The sequence below is a fragment of the Ambystoma mexicanum genome, chromosome 10 (genome assembly GCF_040938575.1).
Source record: "Ambystoma mexicanum isolate Mex_15411 chromosome 10, UKY_AmexF1_1, whole genome shotgun sequence".
Classification (NCBI taxonomy): domain Eukaryota; kingdom Metazoa; phylum Chordata; class Amphibia; order Caudata; family Ambystomatidae; genus Ambystoma; species Ambystoma mexicanum.
The window spans coordinates 1,019,936,890-1,019,956,308 of record NC_090932.1 but is presented as its reverse complement, the minus strand read 5'-3'; the positions used below and the strand labels follow the sequence as shown (position 1 = coordinate 1,019,956,308).

Below are 19,419 nucleotides of genomic sequence, written 5' to 3'. Positions count from 1 at the left end.
CCAAAGTGTCTTTTGCTGGGCAGAATGTGCTTCTTGTGACTGTCGGTAATCGGACGGGCCCTACCATTTTGCATGGTACAGATCCTTACCGTTGGTGGACCTTTGGGTGCCTCAAAACCAAATCCTAGATACAAGGGTGACTTTAGCAGCCATTCTGGAGATCGTTTGATCCAAGATCCCCTACAAAGGATTGCAGCCCGCTGAAGACCCAAGTACAACCTTTGCAGCTGACCAGCATTGCTTCCAGCCAAGACCTGGTGAAACGGTGCTTCTCTGTCCTGATCTCAAGAAGGTCATCGTCAATGTTTCAACCCCTGGCCTGGTGGAAACAAACTCTCAACCCTGCTCAAGGATCCATGTCTGCTGAGCCTTCATAAGGGTCCCTGGACCACCCCGGAGACTGACCCATTCTCTCCTGGAACAGTTTGCTGCAGCCACAGCCGTTCCGAATGCATTGTTGCAACTTGGTGGTTCTTCAGGTTATATAACAACTCATGCCCCTACAGTTTCAGCATTTCCGATTGAAGAGAAGTCATGCAGGGCCTGCTCGTTGGTTCACGCAAGATCCCCTGTCTTCGCCTGACTGTTGCGATTTCTGCCAAATCCTGTCTGTATCCTGGAGGTCTTCTGAGGTCGCATATTATGTGGAAGTCTGCATCTTATGCTGCCAATGGTGTCGAATGGTCCCGTCTTTAGAACCATATCGCTGGAACCTGGAACAGCTAACTAGACAAACCCAATCCGAAAGTGACCTGTGCAGCAGATTCAGAAATCTGTGAAGTGGTTGCTGACAAAATCGAAATAAGATGGGTAAGTTAGCATACTTGTGCCGCCCCCGCCACCCTCCACTAAAGTGTAGCAGGAGAGTAAAATCCTCTCCCCATTTCTCCCTTGCTTGACTAAGGTCAGTGGTGGTCTGGTCAAGCATGACCCCTCTCGTCCCCGGGCCTTCCCCAGTGTGGTGGGATTTGGAGAGAACCCTTTCTGAACTTTACTTAACTTTTGGAACTTCTAACTGCTGGTTTTAGGATAGCTCTTATTGCAATCCGATAGTAAACCCACATGAGCAGTGTGACTTGTGGAACTGGTTACATTCAGGCACTAGGCCTCATTTCCCATCAGCGCTCGGCTGATTAAGTACTAAGGACCTTATCCTAGGTTGATCTGTAGGTGTTCTGCTTAAATTACTTGCCTGTTTTAACTGGTTCTGAAATGTACTGTTTTTCTGTTTCTCAGTTATTTTACAACACACTGTTATTTATAGTGTTGCTTCTAACCTTGCTAACCATTCCATAACTGTTTCTGAAGGTCTAAGCCTTACCGCTCGGCTACTCTACCTTGACTGGGTTTGGCTAGACAGTATCTCCCTAAAAGGTTGACCTTTCAGAACCCACCCCCAGGGTAGATTCTGAAAATTCATCCGAAAACTTCCTAACAATCGCCCACCCTAGCACCAAAGGTAAGTAGTTACAGCTGCAGTTTACAGTATGGCAAAACAGCCTGGGTAAGTTCAGACTTCTTTCTCTTTCCCAGGTATGGTTTACAGGAGCCGGCGCCCAGAGGCTCGAATCCTGATCCAACGAAAAGCCCTATGACGAAAAAGAAAAACAAATGGCCTTTCCACGACAACCTTCAAGCCAGGAGTGAAGAATCAGATGATGAAGACTCTGGGAAGACTAGGGAAGCAGTAAAAAGGATTCCGCCGGCTCAGAGAACCAGAAAGGGTGGCACCCTGTCAGGAAACTATCCCAGCATTGGGGTAATGGCTGGGGCCAACCTAGAATGTCCCAAAGAGCAGATAAGGTGGGGTGTTGGTGTCCCAATCGCCTTCCAGGCAGCGGCAGGTTCTGTCACCAACGCAGGGGACCCTGGTGGGAAAAGGCGGCAAATGGCTCAGAAAACGGTTCCAGCATGGAAAGCTCAACCCGCTGCACGTGGAGAGGCAGCAGGAGAATTCAGGAAGCCCAGACAGGGCCTCCAGGAGCCGAATACCCAAACCAGGATATGCCCACACTCGGAGGCGTTGCTAGGGGGAAGCTAAGGGGGCTATAGCCCCTGGTCTTTTGGTTGTAGCTCCGGATAGAATCTCAGGAGCTAAAGCCAAAAGGCTAGCTAGCCCCCAGTCCCAACAGTTCCGACATCAGCATAGCCCCGGGTCTTATCCAGACCTAGCCACACTACTGCGTGACACAGCCAATGTGTCTAAGTGAGACATCAGCGGGAAATCTCCTTCAGCAGCACAGCAGACCTGTTTCTTCCAAGTACCAGAGCAAATGGCCAAACAAGAGAGGTTGGGACCAGGCAGAGACGTATGTACAACTGCAAAAAGTAGTTAGCCGAAGGCCAGTACACCAATCCTTAGAGGGGGCTGCGGGCAAAGCCATATGGCCAAACATAACCAGTATGGTTGGTCATCTGACCCTTTGCCCCCAACCCCTTTTAGAGATTGGTGGGCTGTCCTTTGGCATTTCTGCAGTGCTATTTAGGCTCTGCCCAGCCCCTGCATCTCTCTTGCTGCTTTGTTCCTGGAATTTGTAGGTGGCAGGTCTGCTGGCCAGCAGATGGTGTTATTTCACGTTTCCTGCAGGTGTTGCGGTTTTGAAGACCTTGCTTGGCCAAAGTGCTTGGCATATCCTGGTTTGATTTATTTATTTTAATGTTATTGTTTTGCATTGGGGGTACAGTCCGGACTTCCTAATGACTCCACACATCGGCTGGGTCAAGCCCCTCAGTGGCATAGTTTTCTGGGCTATTTCCCCGCAAAGATCTTTTGTTTGGCTGTTGGTCACCGCTGGTATCCAGATGGGTCGTCGGACTGCCCCTCCATCCTGCCATATTGTCTGCTTAGGACGACTGAGGGTACGTTCTGCATTGTCCTCGTCCTGGGATCATTTGCTGCTGTGCTGCCTTCATCCTTTGTCCACCGGGCTGCTGGGAGATGGTTGTTGTAGGTTCCTGCGTCTTCATGGAGTCTTCCTCACCAAGTGTTCAACTTCAGGCTTGATAGTTGATGTTGTAGGAAGAGCATTTGTTCCTTTCATTGGTTGTCACTGGCTCAGGGTTCAAGCCTCTGGCCACCGAATCCTTGAAACCGTACCGAAGGAAAGAAGCCCTGTACTTAGTGGTTTCTTTCAAGCTGGTGGAGCCATTTTTATCAAAACCACCAAAGTGGGTACTTGTCTCTGAGTGTTAAGTTGGGTGACCGATCGAGATACTCGCCCTCAAGCATCCTCTGGCTGTGATTGAGATTTCTTAGAGGCAAGTTTCAACCGCATTTCCCATAGACTTCTAGTGGGGTGGGGTCCTCCTGCTCTGCTGCCTCTTCCTGTGGACTGAAACTCTTCTTTGTGGGTCTGGTGTTTTGCTGCTGTTGTTGAATCCACACTTGTTTGTGTAGAACTGACTTTCCTCCTTGAAGAGGATGCAATAACTGCAAACCTGTTGATTCCTATGTCCCTTTCAACCTGCTCTGGAATTCTCCTAAATTGACACTGGGCGTACGTACCTGCACGTGGGCATTTTCCTGGATTCACAATGTGTTCAGTGAGCTCTGAAACCAGAATCATAATTGTAGAACTTAACTGTGATTTTTTTAATACATTTTTAAAGGTGTGCTCTGCATTTCTCCATTGGTGGAGGGGTTTTTAACATAGCTAATGTTGGCGACACTGTAAATATCTTTTCCTAAAATGTATTGCAAAGGTAACAGTTGCTGAAATGTCTGCTTAATTATTGTACCCCCTTGGCTATGGTTTGAAGCAGTTGCCTACCCCCTATGGTTGAGGTGCATTACCATGCAAGCATTTGCAATTTTTCAAACTATGTCTTAGGGGTCCCAATGAATGTTGAGCATGCCTTAAGGCTTTATAGAATATTTTTCCACACTGGTTAAAATGGCTGCATCCCCTTTTCTCCCACCCTTCACCTATATGTGTTAGGTGCTGTGTTAGGCAAGATTGTATGCAGTACCCTTTGGGTGCACTACAATAACCTTGACCTCCTGGCAATGGGGACACAACCTTTGGTATAAGTCTGAACTACACAGGTTGGTAATGTGGTCGAGCAGCCAGGCTTATCTCAAGAGGCGTCAATGTGAGCAGCAATGTTGTGACACAGAATTTCACAATACATTTATCCAAATAAACACTTCTACTCAAGGTTTCTTGATAAAACAATTAACCCAAATAACCAAGAACTCATATCAACACGAAGACAATTGCACAATTGGGCTTCTCATGCTGGGCCTCAACATCCACAAGAATGCCAAGCAAACCAAAATATAAAACAACAGCAAGATACGAAAGAAAAAACAACGACCAAAGGAAACAAAAACAGGCAACTGACGACAGAAACTCAAATCGTGCCTCAGAAGAAGCATACCTAAACAGAAATAACAAACCTAACAGAACAAGCTTTGAAACTCCTTCATCAGACATTGAATCTATAGAAGACTCAATAAGAAGCCAACAACCAGACAAAGATGCCCATGCAATTAGAAGAATCTATGACTTCGAAACCACCTTCTCAGAAACAGAATCTACAGAATACTCAATGAACTCTAACTCATAACAATTAACGAACAATGGATTTACGTGGTCACTGTGCTCATGGAACACCAGAGGAAATCTCCATCTATTTACGGACTCAGCTGCTGAGCTAGAGCAATACCAATTCATATGCCTCCAAGAAACCTGGCTCAGCGACCCACCAGCATGTGATGGTTTTATCACACTCCTAAACCCAGCTATCGTACAAAAACAAGGAAGACCCGCTTCAGGCTTACTCACCCTAATCAAGATAAACCCTCACAGCACAGTAATACTCTCCGAAAACATAAACCCCTGGATTCAACTGACCACAATAATATATACAAAAAACCAGCAAAAACGAGAAGAGAAAGACAACTCAACAATCCTAATCCTAAATCTCTATTGGAACCCATTAGCAATATCAACAGATATGTTCCTAGATGGAGTTTTCATCTCAGTCGATGAGGCCACAACTAAACATCCGTCATCGGAAGTAATAATATGTGGCGATCTGAACATCAAACTATACGATAAGAACGGTGGCCTCTTAAAGCACTCAGACCTATCGGCAAACGCAAAGAGATGGATGAAAGAAACCACGATACGCAACATACTCCTTCTGAGTCAAGGGAACACTTCGAAACCCTATACACCAACATGGAGCAGAGGTTCATCCCATGCGATCATCGATTATATATTCCTATCTGAAAAACTTCACCGATCAGTTACAAACGTGCAGACGATACTAACAGATAGGAGCGACCATAATCAACTTACCGCCCACTCTGAAGCGGCACTGGAAAAAATAGAGACGGGGCTACCATCTCCTCTATTAGAACTAAACGGAACAACAACAAGACTGAGAATCCCACAAGCATCCTTAGCCTCATTACCGGAAAAATTCCTACAGACAAGTCTGACAAATGCTCTAAAAATTGACTACGAATGGATCCTAATTCCGTTCAGACAAACCAGTAAAAATCGCCCGCAGAAAGACCATCGACATTTCTACAACCAAGAAATTGCCGAAAGGAAAAAAGCCTTAAATCGGACAATAAGACAGATAAAGAAAACCCCAGCGCTCGATATCTCAAACCAGATCAAAACTCTGAAAAACAACCATCGAAACTGGACTAAATCACAAAAAAGCCTCATTCAGCAGGCAGATGCAGAGAACATATTGAAAATCCACAAATCCCACAATACAAAAGAACTCTGGAACTTACTCAATGACAATCAACAAAAACAGCAGAAGCTTACAGCTAACGTAACCCAAGAAAAATGGATAACGCACTTCACTACCATCTATGCATCACGAGAAACGGTTCAACAGAACACACAACCCATAACAGACCCAACATGGAAAGTACACGCAGAATTTGAAGATTACATCCTCCTGATCAACAAACTCAACACTTCCAGAGCCCCAGGCCCTGATGGTCTATCCAATGCCATAATCAAAGAAGATCCTAACGCTTGGGCAACCCTCCTGTGTCACATCACAAAACTGATCAACAAACTGCACAGAATACCAAACTCCTGGAGAACAGCAGTAATCGTACCAATCCACAAACAAGGCCCTAGAGAAGACCCCCAAAACTTCCGACCGATCGCTTTGCTCGATCCGCTAGGAAAATTATTTGCAGCAGTACTTCTAAACCAACTCACCGCGTGGGCCATAAAAAACAATAAATTCTCGACCAGACAAACAGGATTCACGGCCAATGTTGGAACAAACCTCAACCTGATATTACTACAAGCAATCAAACATGAAGCCATCAACTCCAACTCGACAATCTACGCAGCATTTATTGACCTAAAAATGGCTTTTGACGCAATCTCACGCGAAAAACTATGGTCGAAACTTAGAACATGGAACTGTCCATCTGATATCCTAGAACCAATTATCCTGCTGTATTCAAAAACCACGATAAAAGTCAGACTATCGAGACAAGGAGCTACAACATCTGCCATACCAACAGAAAACGGACTTAAACAAGGCTGTCCTCTTGCAGCGACACTCTACAACTTGTTCACTGCCGATATCGAAGAACATCTAAAATCACATAAAACCAATCCCCCCAAAATCAACTCGATCCCAGTCCCAATCATGGCATACGCTGATGACATTGTGCTACTAGACAAAACACCGACTGGGCTACAAACGACACTAGCAGATCTAAGCCATTACATGAAAAAAAACGAACTAACGATCAACACGGAAAAAACAAAGACAATGACCCTCACCAAACCATCAAAAAAAAGAACAAACCAATATATCTTCACGATCGACAACTCAGAAATAGAAAATGTTACATCGTTCAAATACCTAGGGATCACAATAAACCAGTCAAAATCAGAAGAGCAGTGGATAGACAAAATCGAACAAACATCTCAAACTCTATCAAGACAAGGCTGCCTCCTTCACAGAAAATACGGCAAGTTCTCCTTTAAGCCAATTATCTCCTACTACAGACACAAGTATATTCCGATTCTCACCTACGGTACCGAAGCAATGTTGAACGCTCAGAGAGTCAACTGGACAAAATATGAAGCGACTTTTTGGTGCAAAGTCCTTCGACTCCCGCAAACATTTCCAATGCCAAGAATACGCTACGAACTGGCAACTCAATCAATCGAATCAGTCGTACAATGGAAAAGACTAGACATTTTTCGGAAAATATTGACAGATGGGAAAACTCCAGCAATTCAAATACTTCGACACAAAGAAAACACCTTCAACACGACAATATTGGAAAAATGGAAAGATACAATGAGAAAAGAAATGGATAGTGAAAATATCACAGAAGAACTGCTCACACTTCGTCCACAACACGCAAAAACAAAACTGCTGCACAACGACTGGATAAAGACCATTCAACAAAAAAATACCTACAAACAGAACCTACAATGCACAAAAGATAATAGGAGAATCCACGAACCACCGGCGTACCTGCAAACCTTCCCAGACCAAACCATTCGAGCAACATTCCTAAAAATTCGCCTAAACATTCTTCCTACAAAAGCATACCTATACACAAAAAGACAGATCAAGCCCGAAGACAACTACTGCAGGTTCTGTAAAGACCAAAAAATCGAGGAAACCATTTTTCACCTCGTAATGGAATGCAACGAACTCGCCACACAACGCAAAGAATTCGGTGCATTCTTTCAACTCTCATTGACACAAATGTGTACGCAAGAAAGATGGACCGCTCTCCTAAGCGGCCACAACAACAAGTACACCTACACAATTGCTCTCTTCCTATCTTCTATACTCGAACTAAACAAACAAAAGTTAAAAACCGATTCTAAATCAAGTAAATGATGAAAAAGTTTTCAAATAAACTGCAGCATCAAAAAAAAAAAAAAAAAAATTATTAATTTATTTCACAGTCAGTTATATAAGCCTTCTTCAGAAAGGGAGCAAAACATGTAACACTTAATTATACTTTAAAACACACTCTTAGTTTCTCTAAATCAGATGATGCCCATTAGGGATGGCACACAGACACTTCCTACATCCTCAGGTGACTTAAATGGCTTGGACAGTGTGGACATTGATTTATCACGGGTACATTTAGAGCAATACTGAGTTTGGTGAAAAAGATAGACTAGATGAATAAAACAAAGGTTAACAAATAAGTCATAAACAGGTAAGTACTTTCAGAAATGTTCCAGTGCAGAGTAAATTAACCCTTTACTGGGGAAAGGCCAAAGCACAAGGTCAGCGGTAAAGAGGAGACTCTCGGGGAGCCAGGACAGCTAATGTTAATTGCACAATGTCAAGGGGGGCTGGATATCTCCTTTTGCAGGTAAGTAAAAAGTCTTGCACAATATTTGTAGAAATGTTTGTAGAAAATAGAACACTTTAATGGCCACAAGCTGAGATGCTTGTGAGGGGCAAAGCTTTAGAAACACTGTCGGGTAACCAAGACAGGTCTTAACTGAGAGCAAGTAAGGCTACACAACAAGACTCATTTCTCGTAGACTTTACAGTACCTCTGGTTAGAAGAAATAGTTCCAGCTCACTTCTGTTCCTGTACAGCTCTGCAGATCCTCTTGTTCCCGAGCCTCAGTCGTAGGGACAAGAGGGAGGACGTCTGGGGACTCCTGCTCTGCAATGCGACAGTCAGCGGCAGCAATGTGCAAAGTTCAATTCAGCGGTCCTTCTGTGTTTCAGCTCCTCATGTCTGACAGCAAATCGCAACACCGAGGTTCTCAGATGTCACTTCAGACTTTCCTTGCTTCTGGGCTCCAGCACTTAGTTAAGGTGGCTCAGGCTTGGTCAGCCCTGCAACAGGGAAGTCCGGGGGATCTTCCTAGCGCTCGGGTTTGACTTAAAAGCAACGCACACAATCTGGTGTTCCTCTCCCTGGCTCTTCGGTTCCAGTAGCAACTGCAGTGGAAATGACCAGCTTTGAGAGGATGTCCAGACGGGCTTACTTTGGAGTTGATTAGTCCCACCAACTCAAAGGGAGAAGTCCTTGCAGGGCTTCTCTAGTTGAGGTGAATCTGGACCTTCAGCACAGCAGCAGGGCTTCACCGGGTAAACCAACAGCCCAGCAGTTGCAGCGGGCATCTCTTCTAAGTTCTTCTTCGGATTCCTTCGTCCAGTGGTCGACTGTCTTCCAAGCCAAAAAGCCTCGCCTTTCATGCAGGTTTCTCACATTCATTCCAGCCTAGCTGCCGATCACACAGCAGGGTGGCTGTCCTTGACAGACAGCAAGCCGGCCAATCACCTTACGGTGCATTCCTGTAACCAAGGGGATTAAGCACAAGGAGTTTCGGGCACCTCCCTCACTTCCTGCCCCTGCCAGACATACTGGAGCCAGAGGCGGGCTTCACTTGTGAATCCCACCAAAGACAAAACGAGCAAAGAAACCAAACCTGGTTTGGCACGCAGAGTACATCTCAAGAAGGACCTTCCCGACAAGAAATTCTGAAAAAAGAAGACCGGGCCATTTGACGAAATGGGCACCCATGGGTGCCTTACCGTGGCTGAAAATGCAGCCCGAGGTAAAAACATGAAATGGCAGTAAAAAGTAAGCCACTGCCACCAGCCATTAATTGTAGGATGGGTAACAAAAAATGGTACATGAGAAACTAGACAAAGGGGATAGTAAGTAACCCCTCCAGCACCCTATGGTAAAATGGTGTGTGCTGGGTCTAGAAAGTTACAAAATGTAAGTAAAGTCAATTTCACTTTACTTCTCTTGTAAACAGTAGTTTCATTAAGAGAAGGTATTTAAACCTTTTGATAAATCTAAGAGACTTCCCTGTGCCACTGCACTGAAGGTGTTAACACAATGTAAAGATGATGCATATGGAGTTTGCCAGACTCCAAAGTCAAAAGAAACACAGAGAATAAATCATATTAAAATTACACGAGGGATAAAAAGTCCTAAGGTCAAGCAAAAAGAGCTCTGGGTCTCTAAGGTAGAAGGGAAGTAACACATTTCTGAGAATTCTCCCTAACACGCTGACCTTTGAACGTAGGGGGGGGTTCCACATACACCAGGGGCAGGTTATCTCTGTAGGACACTCTATAGAGTTGTGCAAATCAATAAGGGGATTTATCTGCTTGTTAGGTTAGTGTCCTTTTTCAGACATTTACTGTTTTTTAAATGATCTACTGGGTTCTTTTTTGTTATATTATGGAAATCATCCCTGCGTCAAAGGGCAAACATGGCCAGTAACACTCTGCCAGCCCGAGCCTAGGCTGGAGGGCCTCGGCGTGGGCCGTTACAGGACATATCCGCCCACCGACAAGGGGGTGATAGCCATTCACACCCTGGGGTTCATCCGGGGTGCAAATGGTTTAATTTGTATTATTTTTTTACAGGAGTTCGGCTTGACAGACCACTCTCCCATAGCAATAAATATAAACAAGATGGCTACCGCCATAGGAAAGGGACTTAGTCCCTCCCCCATTTCAATGACGTTGCAGGCAAGAGATGAACTGGGACCGGAGAACAAAGCACTAGTCCAGTAGGTATGTGTGGCATAGGGAAAGCGTACGTTTTCTTTTTGTGGGGAGGCAACAGGGAGGTGCTCCATGTTGCCTCCCCACAATCAAGGTGGCACCACTCGGGGAAGGAGCTTGGTGGCTGGGAGCAGCGGGCGGTACTCATTGTGTTCTTGCCCGCTATTCCAGCCACCTGATTGGCTGTGCGCCCTTCCCCAGGTGCGTATGGGTATTATACCATAAGTACTTATTTTGACCTGATGCATTTCTATGACTGACTTAATAAACTATATATTTTTTTGGCATATCAGTGTAGTGTATTTTCTAAAGATATTTGTGTAGACTAGTTGTACCTTTGTTCTACCTACTACCCCAACCTGAGTGTTAAACCTTGTTGCTCTGTCCGGGTTATCCACCTTAAGCGAGGCTTAGCTTCTCTTTCTTATTAGTTGTGTTAGCCGTTCATTCTGGTTAGTGGTTGTAGTGTCCTCAAGTGAGGGTTGTACAAGCACTGCCTTAACAGTTGACATGACATAAACTTCTAACTCCCTCCAGTAGTCTATCAAGATGAAGACTACTTTGCTTCCTTGGGGGGCCAAAGACAAATTGATAGGAGATTGAAATATTTTCTTGGAATTTTATCCTATATGAACCACACCCCAAAAGCAGCTAGATCACCTAAACGGCAGAATATTGTTGTCCTCCGGAGATGAGCTGTTGAACTCCATCTCATACTACCTATTTGTCACCTTGCCCCTCCCCAAACTTCCTCTTCAACCTGCAGCAGTACTGCGTACATGATTTAAAGCCACTGCGTCACTCCACATGTTATAAGGGTGCAAATAAGTATGCACAATAAGAGTTACCTTTTTCAGCAAAGGCTAAATGGAGTCCTGCTTAAATACTAATTGGGTCATAGAAACAACATCAAACCTGCTAGATGTATGTACTATTTGAGATCCCTAAAGCTCACCAGGCTCTCTAAGTGGAAGTACAGAAGGGCAGCCCAGCCCTAAATTACAGGTGGTGGGATGGTTAACAGGTACCGTACACATTTTTCACTAACCCGCAATGGTTTTATAAAAATATAACATTTATATAAGAAACGATAAAGAGATAAATGGCTACACTTAGGGGCAAGTAAACATTGTCAAACTAAAGGAGCCACAATGTAATTACTAAGTAAAACAGTTTCAAGAGAGTTTTCAAAGTTCAGTAAAAGCCTTTCCCAAAAGGGAAAAATCAGTAACAGGTAAGCAATACACTTTCTATCTAGGCTAGAAAGTTACGACAAGACCAAAGGGAACAGTTGTATGGATTTGGTGCAGAAAGTTAACTTCTGTGGAGGTGCCCAAAGAGCAATTGCTGGAGTAGTAGAGTGAATATCAACTACGAACCTTGATTATTAAGAGGGAGGGCCCAGTAATGAAGAAGCGTCTAAAGGAAGGACTCAACAGCAGAGCCGGAGAGTCTGGAAAGCAGAACCTTGTATTAAAAAAGCAGCTCTGCATCAGGTGTTTGGCGGTTTCCACCTGTGGTCACTGTGCACATTCTTTTCTAGGAGTTCAGCTGTGCGTTTGCAGGACTGAGGGCAGCACAGGTCCCTGGAGCTTCCCAGATAAGAGAGATGGAACCAGAGATGCTCTCCTAATATCCAGGGATAAACAGTCCCTGGAGGGTTCGGTACAAAGGATCTTCAGAATCCTGGTAGCAAATGGGCACCTTTGGATCCGGCAATGCAGGCACAGTCAATCGCTTCTGGGAGACGAGGTCTTTGAGCAGGAGCTGTCAACCAGTTGTCCCCACCATATCAGGGGGGAAGCAACACAACAACAGTCTAGTGTAGCATCAAAAGATGCTGGTGCAGAGCTTCAGTCATTCGAGCAAGTAGGCCTTCCTGGAATGCAGGGACAGAGTTCCAGCAGTAAATCTGAGGGGTTAAGTGTTTTTTTCTTTTATGCTCCTTGCAAGGCAGCATTATTCAAACAGAGGCTTGGTCAGCCAATGACGGACCATCCCTCCATCACAGAGAAAAAATAGATATTCCGCCTGGAACAGCTGGTGGCGAATCACAATCTTTTTGTTGTGTGCAAAGGCAGCAATAGTGGATCCTGTCGTGCTGAGGCTGTGCAGTACCTTGAGAGCTTGGAAAATGAAGAGATGGAGCCAACCTTTTTTTACCAAAGCATAATTTATTGAACAGAGTTGCCTGTATTTGATATATGTTGTCAAACTTTAGATAATCAATCATTAACTCCTTGTGTTGGAAATGTTAATAGATATTGTTAGTTTTCTTGTTCCCTCAACATGTGCTTCCCTGTCTCTTAATTATCGACGGTTCATCAGGAGGGTTCAAAACAAAATTGTTTGGTATGTAAATGTTAGCTTTTAGGAACTCAATAGAACAAACTCTGTGTTCTGAATTGCTGTGTACTGTCTTGTCCTCTGTGCAATGGTTACACTGATATTCCTAAATTTCATGCAGTGTGTCTTTCTCTCTTGTTTCTGTTTCTGTTACAATTGCATTCGCTTTTGCAGTGTCATCGCAGCATTTCGGCTCAACACAGCCATGCACTCTGAAAGGACTTGCACACAAAGGAAGTTAGTCTGTTCTATGCCAGATGGATATCTAAATAAGCCAGTCAGAACTGATTTTTAGCGGACTACAGCCCTGGTCCTGGGATACAGACATCCAATAGCCAAAATTGTCGCCACCTCTCACATTGACCAAAAGGGACAAGGCATAGTCATGTGGCCCTTCAGGTATTGAAGGCAAACAAAAACAACCTATTTTATGTGAAATTAAGGGAAGGGTCAGAAAGGACAGAGCCAGAATAAATGGATCCCACTCTGTGAAACCATTTGGCACAGGCAAAAAAGACACTACCAGCGTTACCACATGATTAACAGAGAGAGGGTACCCAGCTGTACCCCTGCCTTAGGAGTTATAAGGACTCTTACGGCAGAGCACATGAAAACGGAGCCATGCTCCGTCAGGCTTTGGATTATGCCTGGCTGGGAGAAAGACGGTCCAAAATCCATAAAGGCCAGCAAAAGGTGCAGGGGGTCTGCCGCATCGGATAACAAGTGGGCTTTCCACCTAACACCTTGAACAGTGAGAAACAAAAAGGTCCCGTGAGATCTGACTGATTTATTAGACTTGAAAAGACGACTCATTCAGCCCATCATCATTCATTGCAGGCACAGACTGCAGCAAGACAGAGGAGGTTGAATAGTCTGCCAATAAATTTCATCGAAGGTGGGTGGAGCAACAGGAGGGCCATTTACAGCAACGAAAGGAAGTCTCCCAGAAATGCAAGTGTCAATGCTTTGGCAAGAGACACTTCTCAAGACACTGATGCACTTGGAGTCTAACTAATTAATGCGTCAGTTGATGGAAAATTGACTCATAAATCTGACACGGCCAGAGACAATGGCAAACATGTCCATCTAGAAGTGTGTTAGGAGCCGTAAAGCAAGAAACCAGTTTTTTCCGGTCTGTTCCATCCCATAAGACTTAGCCTGAACACATGCACACTTGCGAGGTGACAGTGAGAAAGCACAAAGCAGGCAACAACTAAAAAGACTAGGAGGCTCATTTTCCAATGGCTGTCACTCCTTTTGTGGAATGCAACAAATGATGCCACGTTGTTCTGACAACATTGGCACAATTCCCCCTATGGTGCATGCTCTGCTGCGCAGTTTGTTTCATAACACCTTTCTCCGTTTCTGATATTTGCTTCTTTGAGGAGACCTTGAACTGGTTGGCTGCTATTCTGCCCCAGTGAGCCTTGCAAAATTAGAGGACCGCTTTTCTGCCAACGAGGAAAAAGCAGTCAATGAACTCATCATTCAAGTTTAGTTTGGAAACCTACATAACATTCCATAAAAACCAATACAGAATATAAAATACATATCAGTACAGTACAAATCACAGGAATAACATTTTTAAAGAACCATACCGAATCCCTCCTCTTAAAATTTTGCAACCATACAAGTCTTCATGTCAGATCATACTCTTAAACAAACGCTTTCTTATGTGAATTGCTGATTTCAAATATGTTAAGCGAGACCAGCTCACCCGTGGTGATTCAGCCCATAATAAATGGATTAAGGCAGGCCGAGATTGCACAAAGCCCAGATCACAAAGTAGGGGTTTGTAACACAGAACTCCTCACACTTGCATACGTGGGTCAGAAGAATATCAAATGGGAAAGGTCCTCACATGGAGAATCACACACAGGGCACGGTTTGATTGCATTCTCCTGTGGGCGGTAATGGAAGCATGGTCTGGGGAGGGTGCTAGTCAAACCGTGCCCTAGTTATGCGGACACGATCCACTGGAAATTCTGCCAACAATGGGTATTTCGGTATACCTGCGGGACATGATGGTCATCAGCCCTCTCTTCTTGAATTTCAACACCTTTGCTTTCTCTGTTAGCCCCAATGTGCGCATGTAAACGATCGGCCCACAGTTTTGTGATATTCACTGCCATCATTTGTTGCTTAATGTGGCACAGCCGTGGGACCTTACTTTATCAGTCATAAAATGGATCAATTCATGAGTAACGGTTGCTCTCTCATTACCCCATAGCCTGAGCCAGTGGAGAACAGGATGCAAAGAAACCACATCGCCAATTAACCTACAACCTAATTCCATATGTACAGTCAATCAACTAACGACTGGACAGAACAGTTATAGAAGTGTTTTAAATCTTTGGGATGCTTCAATCCATTTTTTTTAAAATGTCTATCCTGACCACTTTGAGCAATAAAGTGGAATACAATTTGCTGAGAGAAATACATTCTGAATGTATTCTAGTGTGAAGAATATGTTGATAATTTGTCTCTGATCCTGTCAGAGGTCCTCACCTTTTTTTATTAGCTCTTCAACTTGAGCCCTCGCCTTCCCAATATTACCGCCCAGATAGCCATTATGATTTTTAGCTCTTGTCGAAGGTTCTGTGCAACTTCCATGGATGTAGTCAATGTACAATATCAATTCCAGGCTGTACTCTGTTGGCAAAAGCTTTTCACATTTAAATATTTACTCGGTGGCTGTCATGATATTCTGATAAAATGTTGATAGCAAAAATGTCTATTTCTTGTAATAAATCGTATAGATGACTACATTTAGAGAGTAATCCTCTTGTAGTGCAAAGACCCTTACAGGTGCATCATTCATATAACAATAGGTAAGGTGTATTGTGTAGAATGACTTGAAATGGAAAATTGTAGTTTCACAAAAGCAAAATGGGTCGTGGGAAGGGCTGGTATACTAGTGGGTTAAGTGAACATTGTATTCATCTCTGGGTGTGTTGGAAGTTTATGCTAGCTTTTCTTGTGTCTCTTCTGTACAGATCTGGCAAATCTTTCTCTGAACGACAGAGATGGATCCAGTGGAGCTTCAGATCAGGACACGCTGGCTCCTCTGCCCCACCCAGGAGCGGCACCGTGGCCTATGGCCTTTCCATACCAATACCCACCAGTGCATCCCTATAACCCACACCCCGGATTTCCAGAACCAGGATACAGCTTTGCAGGGGGCAGCGCCGGAAGTCAGCCCAGTGAAGGTACCATCATACGTTTCAGAGCTCAAATGTATCTTAAGCTACAAAACAAGGATAAATACTACAGATGAGTGATTGTTAGGACTGATTTTCTAAACTTTGGCCTGGTGGACAATTGTATAGACGGCCAACCTATATTGTGACAGGGACAACTCTGGGGAGCTGTAGCCAAACCAGTTCAAGGTAGCAAGGTGAGTGGTCTAGGCAATGTCTCAAGAGGTGGTGAGCTTGTAAGGGGTCAAGCAAAGCAGTCAAGGGACACACTTAAAAATACTTCTTTACTTATGGCTAAAATAACAGTTAAAAATGACTACTAACAGGTAATATTATCACTCAATATTAAAAATGAGATACAAATGTACAATTACTGGTGTAGAGCAAAATACACATCAAATCCCTGATAAGGAAGGTACAGATTAGTATTTGCACTACTAGTGCAGAGAGATTCAATCCTAACTTCAGAAGTCCATCCCTAAAATGTGTGGGACCTTGTACCCAAAAAGTTCAGCAAAGTTCCACATAGTTTATGAAGCTGGAAAAAATGAAGGTAGGGTCTCTGGTATCCAGTGAACAGTTACAAGTGTTGGGTGACAAGTTAAATTAGCTAACAAACGTGTTCCCAACTTTCGGAGCGCTTGTGTGAACAAGCAATGGCAAAGCCAAAGTGTTAGAAAAGTTGAATAAAAGTTATCAATCTTTTTAAAGGATAGTTTGGTAGGCAGATATGTTTGGCTATAACTCCCCCCGACCCATACTCCAATTCTTCATGAGATTTGGCAGGCCGGTTGAAGAAGGTCCAAGGTTGCTTTTCCCACCATCAGCTTCCACCCTTGATCCCCAGGGGTTGCAGGTTCGAGCAGCTCTCTGGTCTGTGTCCGATGCTGGTGCAAGGACCCTCAGTGGAAGAATGCAGCAAAACGCAATGCAGGGCCCCTCAGGATAGGAATGGATGCAGGTAAGCAATTTCGAACGACTGCCACCGATGCATGGAGTCTCAAAGGGATTCACTTACAAGGGTCAGACTTTTCCTCCTATCTAAGGTCCCTTTGATGCTAGGACTCCGAAATTACGCAGGGTTAAGTCGTGTTGCACAAGCTGAGGATCCCCCAAGTTCCAGGCCTCAAATCGGAATAGTGACGTCTGCAGCACGGTACCCCAAACTCAGAGCTGCTCAGCCACAAGGCAGTCCTGGGGCACCGCTGAAGGCTCTTCTTGGTAGGACTCCGAGCTGATGTTGAGAATGGATGTTCCCTCCATTCCAAGGTTCACAGCTCCTTTGCAGGACTGCTGGAGATCTTCCACAGGACAGGGCTGTACCAGGGCAGCAGCAGCAGCAGCAGCAGTAGTTGGTCGTCAAGCCTTCTTCCAAGGGGTTCATGGTCTCCTCGCAGGTCTTGTAGCTGGACAGGAGTCTTTGGTTTCTTCCAGTATCTCGCAGAGTGGGTGCAGGGTTCCTCTTCTAATCTAAAAAGCCAGGTAAGAGCAGCAGCCCCCACTAGCCAATGACAGATCCCCCCCCCCCCCCACACACACACACCCCACAATGGTCCAATAAGGACCACTGTTGGCAAAACTCATTAATTCTACCCAGACACACTGGCACCAATATGTGGATTGGGACCAGACAGCCTCAGTCCACTTCTTGGCAGAAAACACACATAGCCCTCCAGTAGCCCGCCAAAAGCCTCTGTATACGTATTTTCCTGGCTTCACAGTCCAGGATCAAGGCTAAAAGACATGATGGCCAAAGGACAAGCGAACAATCTTGTGGCATGGCCATGTTTGACCACTAGCCACAGTTAGTAGCCAAATGCGGTAAGGCTAAAACGAAATGCACCAAAAAATATTCAAAAGTCACTGCTGCCACCAACTTGTCCATTTACCACACCTAGAGTAACCAACACTCATTTGAGTGTGAGTCTAGGGCAAAACAAAAAGTGACCCCATTGTACTGCATTGTAAGAAGCATTGTACAATGATATAAAAATAGTTACCTCAAGTGATAAGTTAACTGAAGTAACAAAGTAACTAGACTAAGGGAAACAATGTTTCCCAGTACTGACAGCCTGAAAGACATGTCGGTTTACCCATAATAGATGAGCAAAAGCCAGTGTAGTGAATCTTAAGGCTTCACTGCACTGTAAAAAGAACAGGTCAGATACAAAAATAAAAGATAAAAGTTTGGGGGTCCATACACATGGAAGGAAAGGTGCAGTAAAGGGGAATCTTTCTTAACCGTGATCTAGAGGCTTTCACCATTACTTGAAGGTGAGGTTGACAGAACAGCCCCATTCTGTAGCCTTTGCATTTGCCTCAGATTGTCTGTTTGATTAGGAAGCACCCGTTTTAGAAGGAATTCCCTTTTTGCTGAGTTGGAATGGCACTCCATTTGGGGGAAAGGTTAGACCATTGATGTATTTCAATGGCTCCAAACCTACCATGGGGGAGAGGGGGTTGTGTTGCCTGTTAGATGAACCTTTGCATGCACATGTATCTTTGATTCAGAGCCTATGCACATTCATTTAATGTGGATTTTACACAGGCCCAAATGGTAAAGACATGTGGTTCCATTGCATATGGATTAATGTCCAGTTCTGGGCATTCATTAAAACAAATGCATTCCGGGTGGTGTCTGTTAACTTAAATGTAACCAATTTAACTTAAATGTAACCAATTTGAGCAAATCCTAGGAGTACAAACTCAATGGTCCAGCAACTGGAATCCATGTGACCACGTTGTACTAATTTCAGCCTCCATAAATAGCCACGTGATCAGGGAACACTGTTTTTTTCTCAACCTCATAGCTCCCCAATCATTAGCGAATGCGAGTGATATAATGGGTGGAATGATTGAAAGCACAAAAGGGAAATGCTGTGTAGTTTGGATTGCTTTTTTTTTTAACAAAGTCTGTTAAAAAGCAAATTATTGGGCTATGCAACAAGGTATTACTGATGGTCTCTGACAGCTGGTTTGCAATCTATGCCTCTACTCACAATGCTGCTTATGTCGAAGAGCAGAATTCTTGGGTCTGCATCACCAAGATGAGGTTACCGTATGTTGGGAAAGATTTTTTGTTTTGCCATCTCTTTCAATAGGAACCCCACCATATCTGCTGAGTGATGCTGCTTTATTTTTAGTGTGTGGGGTCTTTTCTGACCTCTCATGCTTATGTGAGAAACCAGAGGGTGTCTCACCCACTAGTCCTTGGGGACTTGTCATCCAGGTGGCCAGGACACTGCCATGGCTTTTGGATCCAGTTCCTGGGGGTGTACCAGTGCGCCAGGATCACCTGGGTGAGTGGGGGTGAGGCAGCCTGTGGCGCGACACAGTATTCCTCCCTTTTTCTTACCCA

At 44.5% G+C, this 19,419-nt stretch overlaps 1 protein-coding gene across 4 annotated transcripts in view; it reads left to right on the top strand.

The window, feature by feature from the left end:
* Positions 1 to 19,419, top strand: part of DVL3 (dishevelled segment polarity protein 3) — a 1,011,569-nt gene that overhangs the window by 949,069 nt on the left and 43,081 nt on the right. For all 4 annotated transcript variants that reach the window (XM_069618830.1, XM_069618832.1, XM_069618831.1 and 1 more), the window contains one exon: positions 15,858 to 16,070. In XM_069618830.1, coding sequence (XP_069474931.1) covers positions 15,858 to 16,070 — 213 coding nt within the window. The remainder of the gene's footprint in view (positions 1 to 15,857; positions 16,071 to 19,419) is intronic.